The sequence below is a fragment of the Neoarius graeffei genome, chromosome 3 (assembly GCF_027579695.1).
Source record: "Neoarius graeffei isolate fNeoGra1 chromosome 3, fNeoGra1.pri, whole genome shotgun sequence".
Lineage (NCBI taxonomy): Eukaryota > Metazoa > Chordata > Actinopteri > Siluriformes > Ariidae > Neoarius > Neoarius graeffei.
Genome location: NC_083571.1, coordinates 15,419,431 through 15,440,333, shown reverse-complemented (window position 1 = coordinate 15,440,333; position 20,903 = coordinate 15,419,431). Strand labels below are relative to the sequence as shown.

General features: G+C 38.4%; 2 protein-coding genes across 2 annotated transcripts; both read right to left on the bottom strand.

The window, feature by feature from the left end:
* Positions 1-4,846: 4,846 nt before the first annotated feature.
* gja13.1 (gap junction protein alpha 13.1) lies at positions 4,847-5,707 on the bottom strand. The gene has a single exon (XM_060915817.1). The coding sequence runs from the start codon at positions 5,705-5,707 to the stop codon at positions 4,847-4,849; it is 861 nt and encodes a 286-aa protein (XP_060771800.1).
* Positions 5,708-8,485: 2,778 nt separating this feature from the next.
* Positions 8,486-20,533, bottom strand: gja11 (gap junction protein, alpha 11). The gene is made up of 2 exons (XM_060915815.1): positions 20,334-20,533; positions 8,486-9,590 (listed from the first exon to the last, which is right to left on the bottom strand). The coding sequence occupies exon 2, from the start codon at positions 9,569-9,571 to the stop codon at positions 8,675-8,677; it is 897 nt and encodes a 298-aa protein (XP_060771798.1). The 5' UTR covers positions 9,572-9,590; positions 20,334-20,533; the 3' UTR covers positions 8,486-8,674.
* Positions 20,534-20,903: the final 370 nt, after the last annotated feature.

Below are 20,903 nucleotides of genomic sequence, written 5' to 3'. Positions count from 1 at the left end.
CAACACCCTGACATTTTCAAGTATTTCAACTAACTGTAAACATCTATGCAAAAATGGCACATATGGTTGTATTCTGAAAAGCCTAACAAAAAATAATATGAAAGTAAAGTGAATGTAATACAAACAAGTTTTATTTAAATTGAGTGTAAACACAACTATACAAAAAACAGGTTTTAGAGGTCTTCAAACAGTGCAAGAAAACACACAATAAATATATCTAGCCAAGACTTTTGAAGTTTGAACCTTGTAAACAAAAGTGTTGGCTGCATAAAAGTAAAAAGAGCATTTAGAAATGTTTTGTTGTTTCCATACAAAATGTAAAAAAGTAATTGTATGTCAAGCCAGTGTCTCTGTTAGTCGAATACTAATTAGATGGGCGTGAAACACCTCTGATGGCCCCCACCCCCCTGTCACTTTCCATGTGCTCTGGCAGGACATTGCCTTTGCCTTCTGGCTGAATGGGGCGTGCTCTCACCTCTGAATAGCCACTCAAGCACCGGGTAGGGGAGAGCGGGGTAAGATGAGCCAGGGGGTAAGATGAGCCACCCCCTGTTTCTAAGAAACAGTAAACAAATGTGACCATGTGACCACATTCAAAGGGGGCCGGGACCATTTACTTACACTTGTGGAGAGGAGCACCACATGTCAAACTAAGTGAGGGACATATTTATAAAAATGTGTTTTTGTGCTTTCTAAGTCAATTCCATGTTTGTCCACAGTGAAGATGATTTAGAGAAGACAAAAGTAGAATAATATTTAGACACATTAGGGTTAAGTTAGTGGCTTTCTAAGCTATGATATGAATGCTAATAAAAATAATTTTGATTAGCCTAATCCCCTTTATTAGCATTTTTCTACAAAATGGTGGCCATGGGGTAAGATGAGCCATTAGATGTGGGGCAAGTTGAGCCACTGGCTCAACTTACCCCATTGGTGGCTGAGCTTACCCAATATGGATGACACTTAAGTTTTCACATTTACTGGTCATATATGACAACAACATTATATATATATATATATATATATATATATATATATATATATATATATATATATATATATATATATGACATCAGATGAGGAAGACCAGTTGTTAGATGTGGGGGATTATGTTGTGGCAAAATACACGGGGAAGAAGAAAGTGCATTTCTTCATTGGCCAGATAATCAAATTGGATGTCTTCGAAATAGAGGCAAGATTTCTCAAAAGAAGCCGGTCATGCCATGGCTCTGCAAGAAAGCCAACCTTTGTCTTCAAAGAGAAAGATGAGGCTGTCCTGTCAAGACAGGATATTGTGAAAAAATTGCCCCGCCCCTTTACTGTTGGGGGGACAGCACGGAGGGAGAGGCAAATGGTGTTCCCTTGCCATTTGAACGCTTGGAACATTGAATAATGATGAAATGATTGAATGATTGATGGAATGATTGCTGCATGTTTTAGCAATGTTTTAACCTACTGAAAGAAATAAGATTTTTTTGGCACTGTTCTACTGTTTTAGTAATTTCTATAATATAGTATATCTCTCATTCCCTCTCTAACCATCCCTCTTTCTATCTATCTACGCATATCTCTCTCTCTATCCATCTATCTATCCCTCCCTATCTATCCCTATCTATCCCTCGTTCTATCACCTCTCTCTTCATCTCCCCTTCTCTATGCAACGGCCCTATCCCCCACTTGATTGACTTGACTTGATTCACTGATTGCATTTCTAATAATAAAAGTTGTTTACTTTGTTAACCTAACATGTTTTGTGTTGGCTCAATTTACCCCACACAGTGGCTCATCTTACCCCGTGCATGGGGTAAGTTGAGCCACTTGACATTTTTTTTCAAGAGGTAATATCACTCTAACCATAAGAGCTTATCAATTATGTTTTGCTCAGATAGTAACAGTACACTTTGAAATTTGGTATGGTGTGTAGACTGGAAGCAAAAATGGCTTTAACATGTAGTTATGATGAAAAATGTAAAAAGTGGCTCATCTTACCCCACTCTCCCCTACTTTACATGTGAATAGCGATAGGTGTGGCCTTCGGGGGCTGCTGCAGTCAGACAGTACAGAAAATCCAAAGATTTCTTTTCACTCTCTTTAAAAAGGGCCAGGGCCAGCTATATAATTTATTTCATATATATATATATATATATATATATATATATATATATATATATATATATATATATATATATTTGAAAGCTAGAAGTTTCAAGGTTTTTAATGGTGTCACTTATATGTTTGAATGACAAAAACTCACAGGGTTACAGATGTGTTTTTGGAGAAGTGTCAAATTGCCCACCGGCGGGCACTTAGACTCCAGAGGGTTAATGAAATATCTGTGACATCCTTTGGTCAACATACCACAAGGATCAAACCCCACACCTCCCTTTTCACCCCGTCTAAACAGCCCTGATCAAAACAGCTGATTTGAGCGCCTGTTCCTTTAAATGATAATAAGCCACTGTTCACCCCACCCCCTCTTTCACCAACCAGTCAGGTAGCACTTTACTGATCAATATTAATTTGCAAAGCCAGTTTTCAAACCATGAGTGGAGATATTCAGATGAGGGTGCGGGATCATTCTAATGAGCTCCTTAATTTGTGATGTAGAAAGAGGTGAGAAATCTGAATGGCTTGTTGAAGCACATGTTTTTTGAAATAGACAGAACAAAAGAAACTGACGGTGTCTTATCTCAGAGTTGGTGTGTTGGTAGGTTCCAGATACCAAAATGTACGTGCACAAGTAATGAAAAAGTTCTTCATAATATGTTCCCTTAAAAAAATTTAAAAAGAGAGAGAGAGCAAGGGCTTTTTTTCTTGCACCATTTTCCAACATGATAGTAATGTGAAATCTAGTCTAGACATAGTGGAGACGTTGATGGAAATGTTGGACACAAAGCTACGGAATGCATTGTAGTTATACAAGTTACAACAGACTCAGCTTAGCAAGTTAGCAATCTAGTACAAGATGATGAGCACGATGGTGATGATGGCATTATAAGCATGAACTTGGAAGTTTTGGAAGCTGATCTGTTAAAGCAGATTGTATAGATGAAGAGAGCTGGACAGACTAAAGGACTAAATCACTGCTGCATCAAAGAAGCACTGCACCATTATCATCAGGTAGTTGCAGGGAACTCTTAATCAAAGTGACAACAGAGTCACATGATAAATCTTGAGCACCACTAAAAGACCATGTTAATTACATATGATATCATATGCAAGTCATTCAGGTTGGATTTTTTCTCTAAGAACCTCAACTAAAAAAAAAAAATACCAATAAAAATCTGCATTTGGGAAGCTTATTTCTGAGTAATACAGTATGTGACACTAAATTTATACCTTAAAACCTTACAGCTTGCAATATTGTGTACGCTATATAATTCAGTATATATTCAAATATATTTAACAACCTAAAAATCTGTGAATTGTGTACAATATCAGAGTCTAGTGTTGCAGTGAAGACCACCTAAACCAAGAACAAGTCATAACCAAGACCAGAGTGTATCAAGACAAAGACTTTGAAGGATTGAGATCAAGTCAAGCCCAAGACTTGACTTGATTTGCAGGGTGAGACCGAGTCAAGACCAGAATCAGACCTGTGGGTGTGAAAGGGGGCAGGAAAGGGTGACGGCCGTTAACAGGAAGAAAGATTTCGAATTAGAAGTGAGTCATGTTATTTGAAGCAGGAAATTTTACATCCGATCACAGTAACGATGTTAATAAATAAATCAGACAGTACATAGGCAATTCAGTGAAATCCCAACAGTTGTGGTCTTGAAATAAAATTCCGAGTCCTTGAGATCAGAGACTGAGACAAGACTGACTAAAAAATGTACTTGATTACGAGACAAAACCGAGATCTTCAAAAAGTGGTCTTGAGACCGGTCTTGAGTACGAGACCATTGAGAAGTTCATCGTATTTAACAGTTATTCCACGAAATCGAGTCGTACATGAGCTGATAGTTGTCTATAATCCATGTACAACAAGACTGAATGAAATAATTATTTTATTCTATCCACATTCACTGGATTTTGAGAAACAGAGAATTTTTTAATTTTATTTTTAGCAAATTCGATAAATAAAAACTTTATACAAAACGTCCAACAAAATAATTTCCGCTTAGGATGTAAACAAACCGGCTAAATGAAAGGAGCAGTTTGTGAAAAATGCTATAATGATAATTCTTGAAAAATAAAAAAGATACATTCTTACCATCAGATCCTTTCATTCCATATTTTGTTGCTTTTTTTGTATTTTTTGGGTTTTGTTTTCAAGTAGAGTTTTTATTTCATCTTTGGTTGGTTCAGCAACACACTCTGCCACTTTGTTTTTCTCTACTCACAGTATATGAGCTGATAGCTTAGTAGTAGAGGAGCCAGTCAGAGCGCACGATTGCTCATATCCAGTGAATGTGGATAGAATAATATAAATTATATTAGTCATGCTTATTATATTATTATATGCTGGTGTTGCCATAAATTCATGAAGCAATTTAATGAGATGTTTAAAAAATTTTAAAGTGAAATGTTTTATTTTAGATGAAATACAATCATAAAAAAATCATATATTATTGTTATTGAGCAATGGCATCCATATGTAATAATACTTAAATACTAAAGCATCGGGATGTACTTTGTCTTACAAGGATCGAAGCAGTAATATTATTTCATACAGAAAACATCGTTCATACATTTTCAATGAAAACTCTTTAAAGTATTTTTCTAAGAAGATATGTACCTACAGTCTGATTTATGCAGAAGAGTGTATTGCTCAAATGGTACCAAAAAAAAAAAAAGCTCAGCGAAGAAATGTAAAAAAGAAAGTTTCTGGATTGATGTACAAAATCTATTGATCCTCTAACAGTTGTTTGTCCTCTTTGGCACCACTCGTGCTCTTGATGTGATTCTCAAACTCCATATTCATCTTGTTTTGCTTGAGAGGATCTTCAGTTCCCAGTTTAGGCTTCCAGGATGAGGACAAACTGGCAGGATTTTCAGCAGAAGTGGTGTTCTTCATGTGCCTCTTCCGAGAGCGACATCCAACTTTGCTGCACACCAGGTAAAAGACCTCGATCACGTTGAGTAGCAGGGACACACATGCCACAGCCAGCATGAAGATGATGAAGATGGTCTTTTCTGTTGGACGTGACATGAAGCACTCAACGGTGTGAGGACACGGATATTTAGTGCAAGCAAACTCAGGGACCATGATGAAGCCATACAGGTAGTACTGTCCAATGATGAAAGCAAGCTCTAAGATGATCTTGAAAAAGAGCTGGGTAAGGTAGCTGCCCAACAGGTTGCCCTTGATCTTCACATGACCCTGTTCATCTGTGTATTTGGGTGATTTTAGGATTTGGCTGCTGTGCTGTTGTTTTATTCTTTCTCTCAGTTTGTTCTCCTGATGGATGACGTGGATAGCATGGCCCAGGTACAGTAATGTCGGCGTGGACACAAAGATGATCTGCATGACCCAGAAGCGAATGTGAGAGATAGGGAATTTCCAGTCATAGCAGACATTCTCGCAACCAGGTTGTAATGTATTGCACACAAGATTTGACTGTTCATCTCCCCATACACTCTCAGCTCCTGCTCCCAGAACCAGGATCCTGAATATAAACAGGACGCTCATCCAGATCTTACCGATGACTGTAGAATGGGACTGCACCTTGTCCAGTAACGTGGATAGAAAGCCCCAGTCTCCCATTTTGTTTTGCAATCAGACTTTCCTACAGAGCAGGAAATGCAAAGATTAAGAATCTCTTTTATCTTAAATTCTTTTATCAATAATTAACCTGTATCAGCTTGGTATTTTAGTATTAACTATTAGCTAGAAATAACTAGTCTCTCCTTCAAATTATTTCTATTTTTGACATCAACATTGATAGATACTCAATAAAATATATATGTAAGTTTGGACACAGCTTGTAATTCAAATTTTATTAATTAAAAACACATCATGTCTTAAAGTAATGATGGATGTCATTTCTCTTTATTTAGTTGAGCGGTTCTTGACATAATATGGATTACTACAGTTGTGGTGTGGAATAGGGCTATTAACTGCATTTTTATTATTTACTATTTACTGTTTAATCTCAGGCGGCATGGTGGTGTAGTGGTTAGCACTATCACCTCACAGCAAGAAGGTTCTGGGTTCAAGCCCAGTGGCTGACAAGGGCCTTTCTGTATGGAGTTTGCATGTTCTCCCCGTGTCTGCATGAGTTTCCTCCGGGTGCTCTGGTTTCCCCCACAGTCCAAAGGCATGCAGATTAGGTTAATTGGTGACTTTAAATTGACCGTAGTTGTGAATGAGTGTGTGAATGGTTGTTTGTCTGTATGTGTCAGCTCTGCAGTGATCTGGTAACTTGTCCAGGGTGTACCCTGCCTCTCGCCCATAGTCAGCTGGGATAGGCTCCAGCTTGCCCGCAACCCTGCACAGGATAAGTGGCTACAGATTGAATGCATGGATGTTTGATCTCGTGTATTAAGAAGGCAAGAAATTAATCCACTAATTAACTTTTGACAAGGCACGCCTGTTAATTGAAAAGCATTCCAGGTGACTACCTCATGAAGCTGGTTAAGATAATGCCGATAGTGTACAAAGGTAAACGGTGGCTACTTTGAAGAATCTAAAATATGAAACATTTTGCTTTTTTTGAACACTTTTTTAAAATTTACCACACAAATCCATACATGTTCCATATGTCATAGTTTTGATGTCTTCAGTATTGTTCAACAATGTAAAAAATACAAAATACGGAAAAATCAATGTATGAATGGGGTGTACAAACTTTTATACAAAAAGAGAGTGTACACGACTGACAACAATTTTTATACTGACACAATTTTTTATTGATATGATCAGTTATCCTCATCAAAAGTGTTATCAAAGATTCATCAGACTGATATTTAAATCCGGAAATTTAGAATAATTTATGGTTTTAAATATCAGGGAAAAAATATTATTGTATTTTTATCTATTTTCTTTTATTATTTGACAGAATGTACTAGAGATAATTATTTAACATTATTCTTATGAATCATCCAACATTGCAAAAGGTTATTTAAAAAAAACTATTAATAATTTACATCAATAATACCATTTATTATTATCTTTTCAGGTCTCAAAATGCTGATGTGTTTGCGACAATAAATGTTAATATGAATACAAACAAACTCAAGCAGAAATAATTTACTTCAGCTAATGATGTGGAGTATGTATTACTCCTTTCTGATTCCTATTATTTTTAATGTACACATATATCACACAAGAAATGTTAATATGCATTACAACACACAAAAGTCATTCAGAATTTCTTATTACTCAGTTATATTCCTGCCACTTAGATATAGAGTAAGGGCAACATTTTCATCAGTAGGTGTATAATACAGTTTTTGTATAATATTATGTTTCTCACTCACCTTCACAGACACCGGTGCCAGCAAATAAGATTTCCACAGCCCAAATAATGGTTCACCGTGATCGGACCTTGAGTTTCCGTCTTCTAGTGGATTGTAATGGTTGTGTAATAATTTTTAAAAACCTGTCTGTCACGCAGTCTGAAGATCGACAAATGCCCTACTCATGGTTAGAATCATATATTAATGATTGACAAATCGTGGACCATGCTCTTTACACTGATCTGTTTTCCGCTCCTTCTCAACATCAGGCATTTGGGGGAAAAAAGAAAAGAAAAAGAAAATCATACTTCCTTTTATCCTTTTATACAATTGGAAATTTATTCTAAGTTTCACAGATATAAAATGTTTCAGAATTACATCATGTATACATAAAATCTGATCCCTATATCTCCCAAAAAACATTATAGAAAATAATACTTTGTAATTTAAGTTAGGAGGAAACCACTTGGGGGCATGCAGTTATATGAAAATAATCAATGATGGGATGGTGTGATGCAGACTGATGTGAAAATGAGTTACAGTTGCAGTACTGTCTGATCTGCTGTTATAAAACAAACTCATCAAAACCTTCTGATCAATCAGACCTTGAGAATTCAACAATGCTGTGGAATAATATGTAAATATCCAATATGATCAAAAGTATGTGGATACCAGAGCATCACAACCATCTTCTTCAAACTGCTGCCACAAAGTTTGAAGCACAGAACTGTCTAGAAAGTCTTTATATTTGCTTGCATTACAGTTTCCTTTCACTGGAACTAAGGTTCCCAATCCTGTTCCAGCATTATAATTCCCTATGCACAAATCGAGCTCCATGAAGACACAGTTTGCCAAAGTTGAAGTGGAAGGGCTCAAGTGGGTTCTACAGAGACCTGATTTCAACCCCATTGAACACCTTTGAGATGAATTGAAACAGTGACTGTACTCCAGGCTTTCTCACCTGACATCAGTGCCCAACCTCACTAATGCGCTTGTGAATGAATGGGGCACAAATCCCCATAGCCATGCTCCAAAATCTAGTGGGAAGCCTTCCCAGAAGAGTGGAGGCAATTATAGAAGCAAAGGGGGAACCAACTCCATATTAATTCCCATGGTTTTCCAGTGAGATGTTCAACAAGCACATGAGGCCGTGATAAACGGGTGTCCACATACTTTTGGCCATATAGTGTATTATCTAACATGGAAGAAACAGCTGCTCAGTCTCACTGATATTTGTGTCAACATGCCTTGAGAAAGGTTCTGTTTGCAAAGCTCAGATATGAACCTCTTCCACGTCATTGGTGTTGTGGTCTTCCAAAATTGAGCACTTGCCCATTTCATTGGCAGTTTCCTTTTTCTGAAGGTGTAGCTCACGTTTCATCCAGTTCTGTATCATGTGGTCTTTGTTTTCAAAAGTCTTCTTGGTCAAAACTGGGGTCACGGAGGTTACGTTGTAGTCACGCTTCCGGTTCAGGCACTCGTTGACCTTCTTGACACACAGATAGAAGACCTCAATGAGGTTCAGCAACAATGACACACAGGACACCACTAGCATAAACCAAATGAAGATGTTTTTCTCAGTTGGTCTTGAAAGAAAACAGTCGACTTTGTGAGGACACGGGAAGGTACTACATATATATCGAGCCTGAAGTGTAAAGCCGTAAAGGTAATACTGTCCTAAAATAAATCCAACCTCCAGCAAGATCTTACAGAGCAAATTCAAAATGTAGCTTCTCAGCAGACGACCATGAATGCTGATTTGGCCTTTGTCATTACTGTATTTGGGAAGTTTGAGGCCTTTTTTGTGGAAAATGTTAGTCTGATCATTCTGGGCCTTCTTCATAGCTTCTCTCAGGCCCTTCTCCTCATTTATGATGTGCAGGACATGGCCCAGGTACACCAGGGTGGGAGCAGACACCGAGATGATCTGTAGCACCCAGAAGCGAATGTGGGAGATTGGGAATGCGTGGTCATAGCAGACATTTTCGCAGCCAGGTTGCTGTGTGTTGCAGATGAAATCGGACTGCTCGTCACCCCACACTTTCTCAGCACCGGCTCCAAGTACGAGTATTCTGAAGACAAACAGCACAGTCAGCCAGATCTTCCCAACTACAGTCGAATGTTTCTGCACCTTGTCCAGCAGCCGGCCAAGGAGGTCCCAGTCACCCATCTTCAGTTATGTGGGTCACCTGAAGAAGAAGTATCAAAAACAACATTATAGGAATAAATAGCTGGGTATAACTGTGGGGTATAACAGTGGTAGCTTGGTGATTATGTAACACAGACATTTAGACAGATAGATAGTTTGGCAGATAACTAGCCCACTAGCTCGTTTCAATTGATTGATCGATCAATAGATTGGTAGATACCCCATTTCCAGAAAAGTTGGGATATTTTCCAAAATGCAATAAAAACAAAAATCTGTGATTTGTTAATTCATGTGAACCTTTATTTAACTAGCAAAACTACAAAGAAAAGATTTTCAGTAGTTTTACTGACCAACTTAATTATATTTTTAAAATCTAAAAGTTAGAATTTGATGTGTGTAACACACTCAAAAAAAGTTGGGACAGAGACAAAATAAGACTGAAAGGTTTATAGGATACTCAAGTATCACAGTTTTGGAAGATTCCACAGTAAGCAGGTTAATTGGTAACAGGTGAAGGTATCATGATTGGGTATAAAATGATCATGCACCAAAGGCTCAGTCTTTGCAAACAAGGCTGTGTCGTGGCTCACCCCTTTGTGCCAAAATTCATGAGAGAATCGTTAGTCAATTCCAAAAGAACATTTCTCAATGCAAAATTGCAGATGATTTAGGTCTTTCAAAATCTACAGGACATAATATTGTGAAAAAAATTACGGGAATTCTGAGACATCACAGGGTGACCACTTGAATGTGCGTAACGTTCGAGCCCTCAGGCAGCACTGCCTGAAAAACCGTCATGCTAATAATCTCATCTCATCTCATTATCTCTAGCCGCTTTATCCTGTTCTACAGGGTCGCAGGCAAGCTGGAGCCTATCCCAGCTGACTACGGGCGAAAGGCGGGGTACACCCTGGACAAGTCGCCAGGTCATCACAGGGCTGACACATAGACACAGACAACCATTCACACTTACATTCACACCTACGGTCAATTTAGAGTCACCAGTTAACCTAACCTGCATGTCTTTGGACTGTGGGGGAAACCGGAGCACCCGGAGGAAACCCACGCGGACACGGGGAGAACATGCAAACTCCGCACAGAAAGGCCCTCGCCGGCCACGGGGCTCGAACCCAGGCCCTTCTTGCTGTGAGGCGACAGCGTTAACCACTACACCACCGTGCCACCCCCATGCTAATAATATGACAAATATAGCCACATGGGCTCAGAAGTACTTTAGAAAATTGTTGTCCCTTAACAAAATCCATCGCTGCATCCAGAAATGAAACCTGAAACTGTATTAACCAAGGAGGAAGCCATTCATCAATTCTACACAGAAATGCTGGCAATTTCTCTAACAGATAAATGAAGATGTTGTAAAAAAGCAGTTTTAGAACTGTGTTGGAATGTGTGAAAAAAAACAAAACATAACCTTACCCATTGTGTCGAACCGTTTTGATCACTTGAGGTGATTCTGTTCTGTCTTAGGTATGTATCAAGCACAAAAACTTAAATCTGCTCCACTGATTTGGACAATTGAATAAGTCCACTATAGACACATGCACACCTGTAGTATGTAGTAGCAACGACTTCATGATTTTTTTTAATGACAAAATTGAAAATATCTGACAAAAAATTCAAACTACTAATTTAAGGTCAATGTAAGTGACCCTGTAGTTAACAATATAACTGTATCAGATCAGCAATTAGAATGTTTTACTCCCCTTAGAGAAATTGAATTACTTTCATTAATCTCGGCATCAAAAGCCTCAACTTGTGTACTAGATCCCTTACCTACACATCTATTCAAACAGATAATACCTGAAGTAATTGAGCCGCTTCTAAAAATAATAAATTCTTCTCAAAGGATTGGCTATGTACCCAAATCCTTTAAACTAGCAGTTACCAAACCCCTGATTAAAAAACCTGACCTTGATCCCTGTCAGCTGTCCAATTATGGGCCAATATCAAACCTCCCCTTTATCTCCAAGATCCTTGAAAAAGCTGTGGCACAGCAGTTATGTTCATATTTACATAGGAATAACATCCATGAAATGTATCAGTCAAGATTTAGACCTCATCATAGCACAGAGACAACACTGGTTAAAGTAACAAATGACCTACTGTTGGCGTCTGATCAGAGCTGTGTCTCGCTGCTTGTGTTGCTTGACCTTAGTGCAGCATTTGATACCACTGATCATTCCATTCTTCTGGATAGACTAGAAAATGTTGTGGGAGTTAAGGGAACGGCCCTCTCCTGGCTCAGGTCTTATTTAACTGATCGCTATCAGTATGTTGATGTAAATGGTGATTTTTCTAGACATATTGAGGTAAAGTTTGGTGTTCCACAAGGTTCTGTCTTGGGTCCACTGCTTTTTTCTTTATATATGTTACCTCTGGGTGATATTATTTATAAACATTGTATTAGTTTCCACTGTTATGCTGATGACACACAGTTGTATGTTTCTGCAAAACCAGATGAGAGACACCAGCTTAATAGAATTGAAGAATGTGTAAAGGACATTAGACACTGGATGCTTATTAACTTCCTTCTGCTTAACTCTGACAAGACTGAAGCACTTGTACTAGGACTACATGCAGCCAGAAGTAAGTTTTCTGATTACATAGTAACTCTGGATGTCTTTCTATTTCTTCACGTGCAGCAGTAAAAGACCCCGGGGTGATTATTGACCCCAGTCTTTCATTCGAAACTCACATTGATAACATTACCCGGATAGCTTTCTTTCATCTCAGAAATATTGCTAAGATAAGAAATTTAATGTCACTACATGACACAGAAAAAACTAGTTCATGCTTTCATTACCTCCAGATTGGATTATTGTAATGCCTTACTGTCTGGATGTTCCAATAAGTGCATAAACAAGCTCCAGTTAGTTCAAAATGCAGCAGCAAGAGTCTTTACTAGAACCTGAAAATATGACCACATCACCCCTGTCTTATCCACACTGCATTGGCTCCCAATCAAATTTCATATTGATTATAAAATACTACTGTTGACCTTTAAAGCACTGAATGGTCTTGCGCCACAGTACAAACTTCTGGTCCTTTATGACCTGTCACGCCTACTTAGATCAAAAGGTGCAGGCTATCTGCTGGTACCTCGTATAGTGAAGGCTACATCAGGGGGCGGAGCCTTTTCTTACAAAGCCCCACAGTTAAGCATCCATACATCCCAGTTTACCAAAACACTCTATCTGAGGACCCTCCTTTACCTCATAAACACCATTAACAAAAGGCTTGACTAAACAGATATGTTTTTAGCCGAGACTTAAATGCTGAGACTGTGTCTGATTCCCAAACGCTACTTGGAAGGCTGTTCCATTGTCAGTCCCCCACTCACTTGCTCACTCGAGTTTGTTGATGGTGTAGTGGCTGACTGCTTTATGTCCCAGGGCTCCCTCATGCCTGTGTTACCTTCTGGCTCTCCCCTTTTAGTTGTGCTGTCATAGTTAGTTTTGTCGGAGTCCCTGCTTGTGCTCAGTGCAAAAATGTATACTGTACCTACTTATTCAGGTGACATTGGGCATACCTAACAACCTGTGTTTTCTCCCCCCCAAAAAAATCTGTCCCTCTGAGTTACATGTCAATCCTGAGATCGAGATGCTGACCTCTTCTGCTCCTCAGACCTGCCTAATCCATCCTGATGCCCTATGTCTGGTTGGAGTCTCATCCCATCGCTCCTGTGGAAGATGGCCCCATATGGACAGTTGAAAGTTACACTTGGAAGACGCCCTGAACACTTACAGTAATGCTTTTATGGTTGAGGACTACATTTGACTTGCTAACTTTAGGACTGCAGTTGTCATGAACAGTTTTGCACTCAAGTTTCCATTAATGAAGAGTTATAACATCAATGAAACTGACTTCATGTTAAAATTGTTAATGTTATAGTCATGTTGTCTGTTGTTGCCCAAATGAGGATGGGTTCCCTTTTGAGTCTGGTTCCTCTCGAGGATTCTTCCTCATGTCGTCTGAGGGAGTTTTTCCTTGCCACCGTTGCCACAGGCTTGCTCATTGGGGACAGATTAGGGATAAAATTGGCTCATGTCTTGGGTCATTCAGATTCTGTAAAGCTGCTTTGGGACAATGTCTATTGTTAAACGAGCTATACAAACAAACTTGACTTGACAATTAACTGGCCATCAAAAAATGTATGTCCTATTGTTTTGGGATAAAGGGTTGGCAGTGGGAGGAGTATTCAATGAGAAGAGTAAAAATTTTCATTCCTTTCAATGAGAAGAGTGAAAATCCCTCCCGCTGCCAACTCTTAATCCCATCAGGTCAAGTCACAATGGGTAAGGCTGCTGGGCCATAGAAGGTTCACGCTGCACGCTGCACGCTGCACGCTACACGTTCACGTGAAGAACCGGACCCTGGGCCATTAAACTTCATGCTTGGATGTTCACGTGTTGCGTCTGTTCTACTTTGACCGAGTAACCAACAATATGGACTCTTCGGATGACGACGATTGCCTCATTCTGCTTTTACTGAGACAGAGGAAGAGAAAAAGGAACAGAATTTGGAGCCGAGAACACTTCCTTCTGAGAGAAACCCGTGGTGAATTTCACCGAACATTCTATAATCTGCTTGACAATCCCGATGAAGAACTATTTTTCAATTATACCATTCAATTATATTTTTTCTGAAGTTTTCCCCTGAAAGCATAGCGTTATCTCCCTAGACCCGTTCTGATTGGCTGGCGCGGCGGTGACCGCATGCATTGACTGGAATTTCCGTCTTCACGCCTAGAAAAAAGTGTGCATGTTCATTTCATGCTTCACCCGTGAAGTGTGCAGCGTGCAACGTGAACGCCGTTCTATGGCCCAGAGCAAGTCATGCTACGTTTGTCCACTTTTCTTTACACACGTGTAGCGTGCAGCGTGCAGCATGCAGCGTGCAGCGTGAACCTTCTATGGCCCAGCAGCCTAAGGTCATGTTTTTTCACACATTCCAACAGAGTTCTAAAACTGCTTTTTACAATAGCTTCATTTTTCTGGTATTTGACTTTATTTTGGTATGTGTCTTGAAATTAACTCTTGTACTATTTTACTCAGTTCAGAGCCACAACCAACTCTGTTACACAATTACTCTGTAATTTTGCTCCCACTCCAACTCCAAATTTTACTCTCTAAACTCAAAATCGAGCAAAATTAACTATTTTTGAGAAAAATACTTTTAACTCTTGAAAAATTGCTTGGTCATTTTTCCTGTGTATGCACTACAGTGCACGCATATCAGCTGACTTACCCATCAGAAACAGAAGACATATTTATAGTTACTCGAGTTGATCTTCGAAGTTAAAATAAAAAGGCACCGCTCATCATCAGTGTTGCAGTTCTCAAGACTGAATTGAATCGCTGAATCATGAAATGAATTGAATCACTGTCCTGAATCATGAATTGATTCACTGTCCTGAAATTGAATCGCTGTCCTGAATCATTCAAAGTACATAAAATCCACGTGCCATCTCGTAACAACTTTTACCTTCAAATAGCCTAAACTATGGCTGACAGATTTTATCCTGTTTACGGTGGGCGTTCCCACAGCGAAAGAGAAGCCAATCAAAACTGAAAGAGTGAAAGTGATTACTGTTCCATTATCATGTGAATAGTCTTTTATGAATGCGTAAGTGGTCGTTCAGCGCTCCGACTCCGGTGTGACTGAGTAAGGTGACAAGTTCTGTTTCATCTAATTTAGATAATTTAAAAAATATAATATCATTTGGCAGTGGGCACATAGGGTAAAGTATAAAGTTTCTGTCAATATGTTTATCATGCTGGTATGATAAAAAAAACTTGAAGATATTTATCTAAATACATAACCTACTCATTCTAAACCTGCCAAGCTTCGCCAGTGAAGCTCTCTACCCCAAAAGGTTATATTTTGCCATCAAGGTGACATCTCTTCCTGAGAAATCCAAGCTTATTTCAGCAGCACAATGCCAGGCCTCATTCTGCAGGGGCTACAACAGCATGGCTTCGTAGACACAGAGTGCATGTGTTTGACTGGCCTGCTGCCAGTCCAGATCTGTCTTCTTTTGAGAATACTACAGCGCATCATGAAGAGGAGAATCAGACAATGGCGACCACAGACTGCTGAGCAGCTAAAGTCTTGTATCAAGCAAGAATTGACAAAATTCCAATTGCCAAACTGCAACAAGATCCCATAAGATTAAAAAGTGTTATTAAAAGGAAAGATTATGTAATACAATGATAATAATGCCTCCCTTCCCAACTTTTTTTTGTGTGTGTTGCAGCAAATTCTAACTTAATTTATATCTCCAAAATACAATTAAGTTGGTCAGTAAAACTATTGAAAATATTTTCTTTGTACTTTTGCTGGTTAAATAAAGGTTCACATGAATTAACAAATCACAGATTTTTGTTTTTATTGCATTTTGGAAAATATCCCAACTTTTCTGGAAATGGATTTTGTAGACAGACAGACAAACAGACAGACAGATGCCAGCAAGTGAAATGCAAAACCAACCAGTGGAAAAGTTGGCTCACAAGAGGAAAAGCAATAGTCACATTTGCCATTTCTTTCATAACAATGAGTCATGCCTCCCTTCCACATGATGTTTATGTTACCCTTCCATGATTCCTTTTTTGTTTGCTCCTACCAGTCATATTTTCAAACAAACTTAGGGTTTTTTTCCTCAAAATATGAACCAATTAGCATTTAAACCAACATGATGCTCCTGAGTAGTGTAACACTCGCCCTATCATCCAGAGATTGTGAGTTCGAATCCCAACAATGCCACAGCCATCCCTTGCCAGGATGTTATCCAATGGACATGGACATGTGAATGTGAGTGTATGCACATGTATACAGAAGTGGGTAGATAGTGCTTTTCTTTGAAAACATCCAAGTGTGTTACCCTGGCCCCTAATATTGTATAAGCAGCAGAGGTGGGCAAAGTACCCAACTTCATTACTCAAGTCAAAGTACAGATCCATCCATCCATCCATTATCTGTAGCCGCTTATCCTGTTCTACAGGGTCACAGGCAAACTGGAGCCTATCCCAGCTGAGTATGGGCGAGAGGCGGGGTACACCCTGGACAAGTTACCAGGTCATCACAGGGCCAACACATAGAAACAAACAACCATTCACACTCACATTTACACCTACAGTCAATTTAGAGCCGCCAATTAGCTTAACCTGCATGTCTTTGGACTGTGGGGAAAACCGGAGCACCCAGAGGAAACCCACGCAGACATGGGGAGAACATGCAAACTCCACACAGAAAGGTCCTTGCTGGCCACTGGGCTTGAACCCAGGACCAAACTACAGATCCCACTGGTCAAATGTTACTCCAATACAAGTGAAAGTTGTACAGTCAAATTTTTACCCAAGTTAAAGTACTGAAGTATTTGCTTTTAAAAATACTTACATATTAAAAGTACATTTTCTGTCAATATATTTTTGTATTATTGCCACAACGCATACAAAACCTAATGCCTCTGAAACAACCGACTGGATTCACTGACTAGCTTGTAGAACATGTAGAATAAACACCTGGTAGAATGTTAAAAAATGAAACACAACTGAACTGAAAAAGAGCCATTGTCATTTTTTTTTTAATTGTAACACTCCTCCCCACCCCCACAAAGCAGCATGGTAGTGTTCTGACCCAGGACTGGCAGTGTGTGCACACATGCAAGTAAATGTAGTTTGTTACTGTCCACCTCTGATAAGCAGCAGTTCAAAAAGATCTGGTCATGTGGCATCACATGCTTCTGAAGAAGCATGTGATGACCTTCACTGTCCCTATTTGGTAGCTGTCATGTGACATTGAAACTTGTCTAGTGGGTGAGAATTGGCCATATCTAATTTAGGGAGAAAATCTAGGGGGGAAAAAAACAAACAAACATGACAGTGACCAGAATAAAGCAGGTACAGAAGATGCAATATGCTCTTTTGAAAGTTAAACCACCCACCCAGTCCTATGCACTGTTAGGCAAGTGTAAGGATTCCACCTGTCTCCCACCTACTTTCAAATATTCCTACACGTTTCTGTGGGACTGATATATTGTGATTTTGAAGGCCAGTCAAAGTGTCTCAGTTTTACACGTCTTCCACAGAGTTGACCTTATGCAACCAACAGCTGTCATGCTGGAATGTGGGAGTGTCAGTGATGTGTTCTGTTTGTAAATGAATCACAAAAGACAACCTCAGAGTTATGTTTATCCAGGTGCAGAACTTGCTAACATTGTCTAAAAAGACACTGTTCTTGCTGGATGCGAAGAAAGAACCCATAACTGTCTAAAGAACATTTCATATTATATGGATATGAATGTTTTATTGGGAAATCCGCCACTCGTATTTTTCATACAAATTACGTCCGGGACATGGAGAACCAAAACCATGAGATATTTAAATAATATTGGCTGGCTTTTTTTTTTTTGCAGTATATCAGATATATTTCATTCAGCTAGCATGATACTGAACGAGTCGAAGACTTCCATTTGCTAGCTAAATGGAATATATCTGATATACCATGAAAAAAGCCATTATTATTATTAAATTAGTCAAATGATATATAGTTCATTTTTTGATGCACTGGACCAGAGGAGAACTGTCAGGGCCTTCTCGGCCCAAACATATCAGCATTTCAAATGTTTTTTTTTTACATTCTTTAATTGCTTTCATTCTTTTATAATTTCATTATAATTATTCTCTTATAATTTGGCCTCATTTTCTATCAAATTTGCTTCAGAAATGAAAGGGTTACTGTCCTGAAAACATTAAAATTGAGTTATCCAATGAGATTGTTTTGTTTGTTGTCTCTAGGCTGAGAAGAGTTTAGAGCTGGCTCACTCATTGGTTAGGACTTCATTGCCGGGACAGAAGGCCATGGCAGTGTCTGTTTATGTAGAAAGTGACAGATAAATTAACCAATCCTGATTCTGAGTTATAGTAGGAGGGACCAGAAACGTATTGCCCCAAGTCTTCTTGAAGGCCAATGTGAGCTTAACTGCAAGTTGGTGCCGTCAGAGCAGCAGTGAAGTCACCTTCCAGCCAGTGTAGCGTTCATCAGTAGTGTTAGCGAATGCTAATAAAACGATCAAGCCAGTGCTATTGGAACAAAGTAGCACAGGCTAACAACCGAGAAACTAAGATTTCTGATTCCAGACTCTTCCATGCATGCTTGCCACAGTATTTTTAATTCAGACTTAAGTATTCATTTCCCTGTGTAATTTACTTAGTTACTTTTAAAATCAACATCGACAACTACACACAACAGAGCGACCTGGCAGCCTGCCACTAATCCCTTGCAAAATTCTTTGCCCTGTTGCTTTTTTGGTGTGTCTGGCTAAGTTTTGGTTGAGCTGAAGTCCCAGCTCTAATAGTAACGGTTCACCACTGCTTGTAAATATGCGTGAAAAATATCTAATTAAGTTTTGGGAGCCTTTCGGGTGTTCAACGTGTCTTCCTCTTTCCCAGCAAACACGTGCAGCAGAAAACTCTCTCATTGAATACTCACATCAGCTCCGACGTGTGACGTCATGTTGTCTTGACAGCCATGCAATATTATAAACCATATTCAACGCTCATTCTCCATTGGGCAGAGTGACATGATACACGGAGGATAAGCAATATGCTAATAATATTGCATGCTATCTAACCAAATGAATGAAACCCACTAGAAGGGAATAGAATGCATGTTTTTATTCCATCGAAAAAGTGTCCTGTGTGTATAATAATTCTCTATATATCACTCATGAAGATATCACTGATAAATTTTGATAAATTTGGGTACTTTATGTTTGTGAATGCGTCTATATAATAAAAAGAAAATCACATGTTGGCTTGAAGATATGAACTTTATCTTCTCATGTTGAAAAACTCACGTAAGATGAATTGAATCACACCACCTCATCATTGATTATTTTCTTATAACAGCCAGCCCTGTTGTGTTATATTTCATGGACATCCTCCTATTTCTTTTTTTTTTTTTTTTTTAATATCATGGAAGAATAAAATAATCCATAGTTCTATTCCCCTACTACTGAAAGGTTAAATTTCAGGTTATGCTGCAAACGAATGGACCATTTAACATGCCACTATCAGAGATGTTGTGCTTATTGATAAGGAGCGAGCAAGGTCTTTAATGATAGCTTCTTGAGTTTGGTGGGAACCAAGGCTTTGACCTTGTTTAAATACCCAGAAGCAATTCACATCACAAAGGAAGAGGTGCATTACTTCTTAAAATGTAGTTAATTAAGCTAATAATTACCATTTGTACCTACGACATGACCAAGCTTCCAAAAGATATGAGATAAAAACAGATTTTGGATCGCAAAAAAAGAAGCAGAATATCCCTGAAAGTAATGCTTGGATTTTGATTGGTTTAAAACTAGTACGACAGACTGCTGTAAACAACATACGCATGAAAATATTCATAAATTCGAAATTTAAAAATAAGTTTTACAATAACAGCTCTTATATTAAAAGCAGGTAAATACACAGTAGTAGTAATATCTATGCAATGAAGACAGTGAGTTAATGGAGATCTTTCATGCATTATTATTATTATTAACATCATATAAAGTACTTGTGAAACCACCTACATACAGAAAAACAATACAAAGAATCATTTACAATCTAGAAAACTATTTATCTTTACATTTGGTAGCATATAAAGATTATTCCATGTTAAAACTTACAACAGCTGCATCTCATCTGTTTGTGTGATTTTTTTTTTTGTCCTAACAAGTAACTATGTTATGCTAAGTCATAAGATTTTTTTTTCCACTTACCTACCGAGAGAGAAAGGAGAGAAAGCTCGGGTGTCTTGAAGGCTGGATGCAAAAACCCAAGCAAGAACCGTCAGCCTTTTTTTCTGACCGAGGCGGCTCTATCTGAACCAAAAACATCTCTATATGACGCGCCAGTTATCTCAGAGATATCATCCAGATTGAAAGTGTGAAGGTTTCTACACATTAATGCACTTTTTATGATGCTCCTAAGATCTTTTTCAGAAAGTCTTTCAGGAATAAATAAATAAATAAATAAATAAATAAAATCAACTTTGGCCATAAGACAGGAATTAACATTACATGTAACTACAAATGGATAAAAAAAAACTAAGATGTTGTTCGTTAATGTTATTTGGCAAATGGTTGTTGTGGAAGAGGAATAAAACACTTCAGGATTAAAAAAAAAATTAACTTCAAAAAAAAAAAAAAGGCTGTAGCAGGATTGACTTTTTACCGCTACTTTAACAAAATAAATAATAGAAACTAACTTGTTTTGTACATGTATACATTCTACAACATTAAATGTAACTATAACTGGATAAGAAGTCCATAAAATTTGTGAGTGTTGAC

Coding starts and splice junctions, on each gene's coding strand:
- gja13.1 (XM_060915817.1), bottom strand. CDS start 5,707: ATGGGAGACTGGGGCTTTCTATCCACGTTACTGGACAAGGTGCAGTCC.
- gja11 (XM_060915815.1), bottom strand. CDS start 9,571: ATGGGTGACTGGGACCTCCTTGGCCGGCTGCTGGACAAGGTGCAGAAA.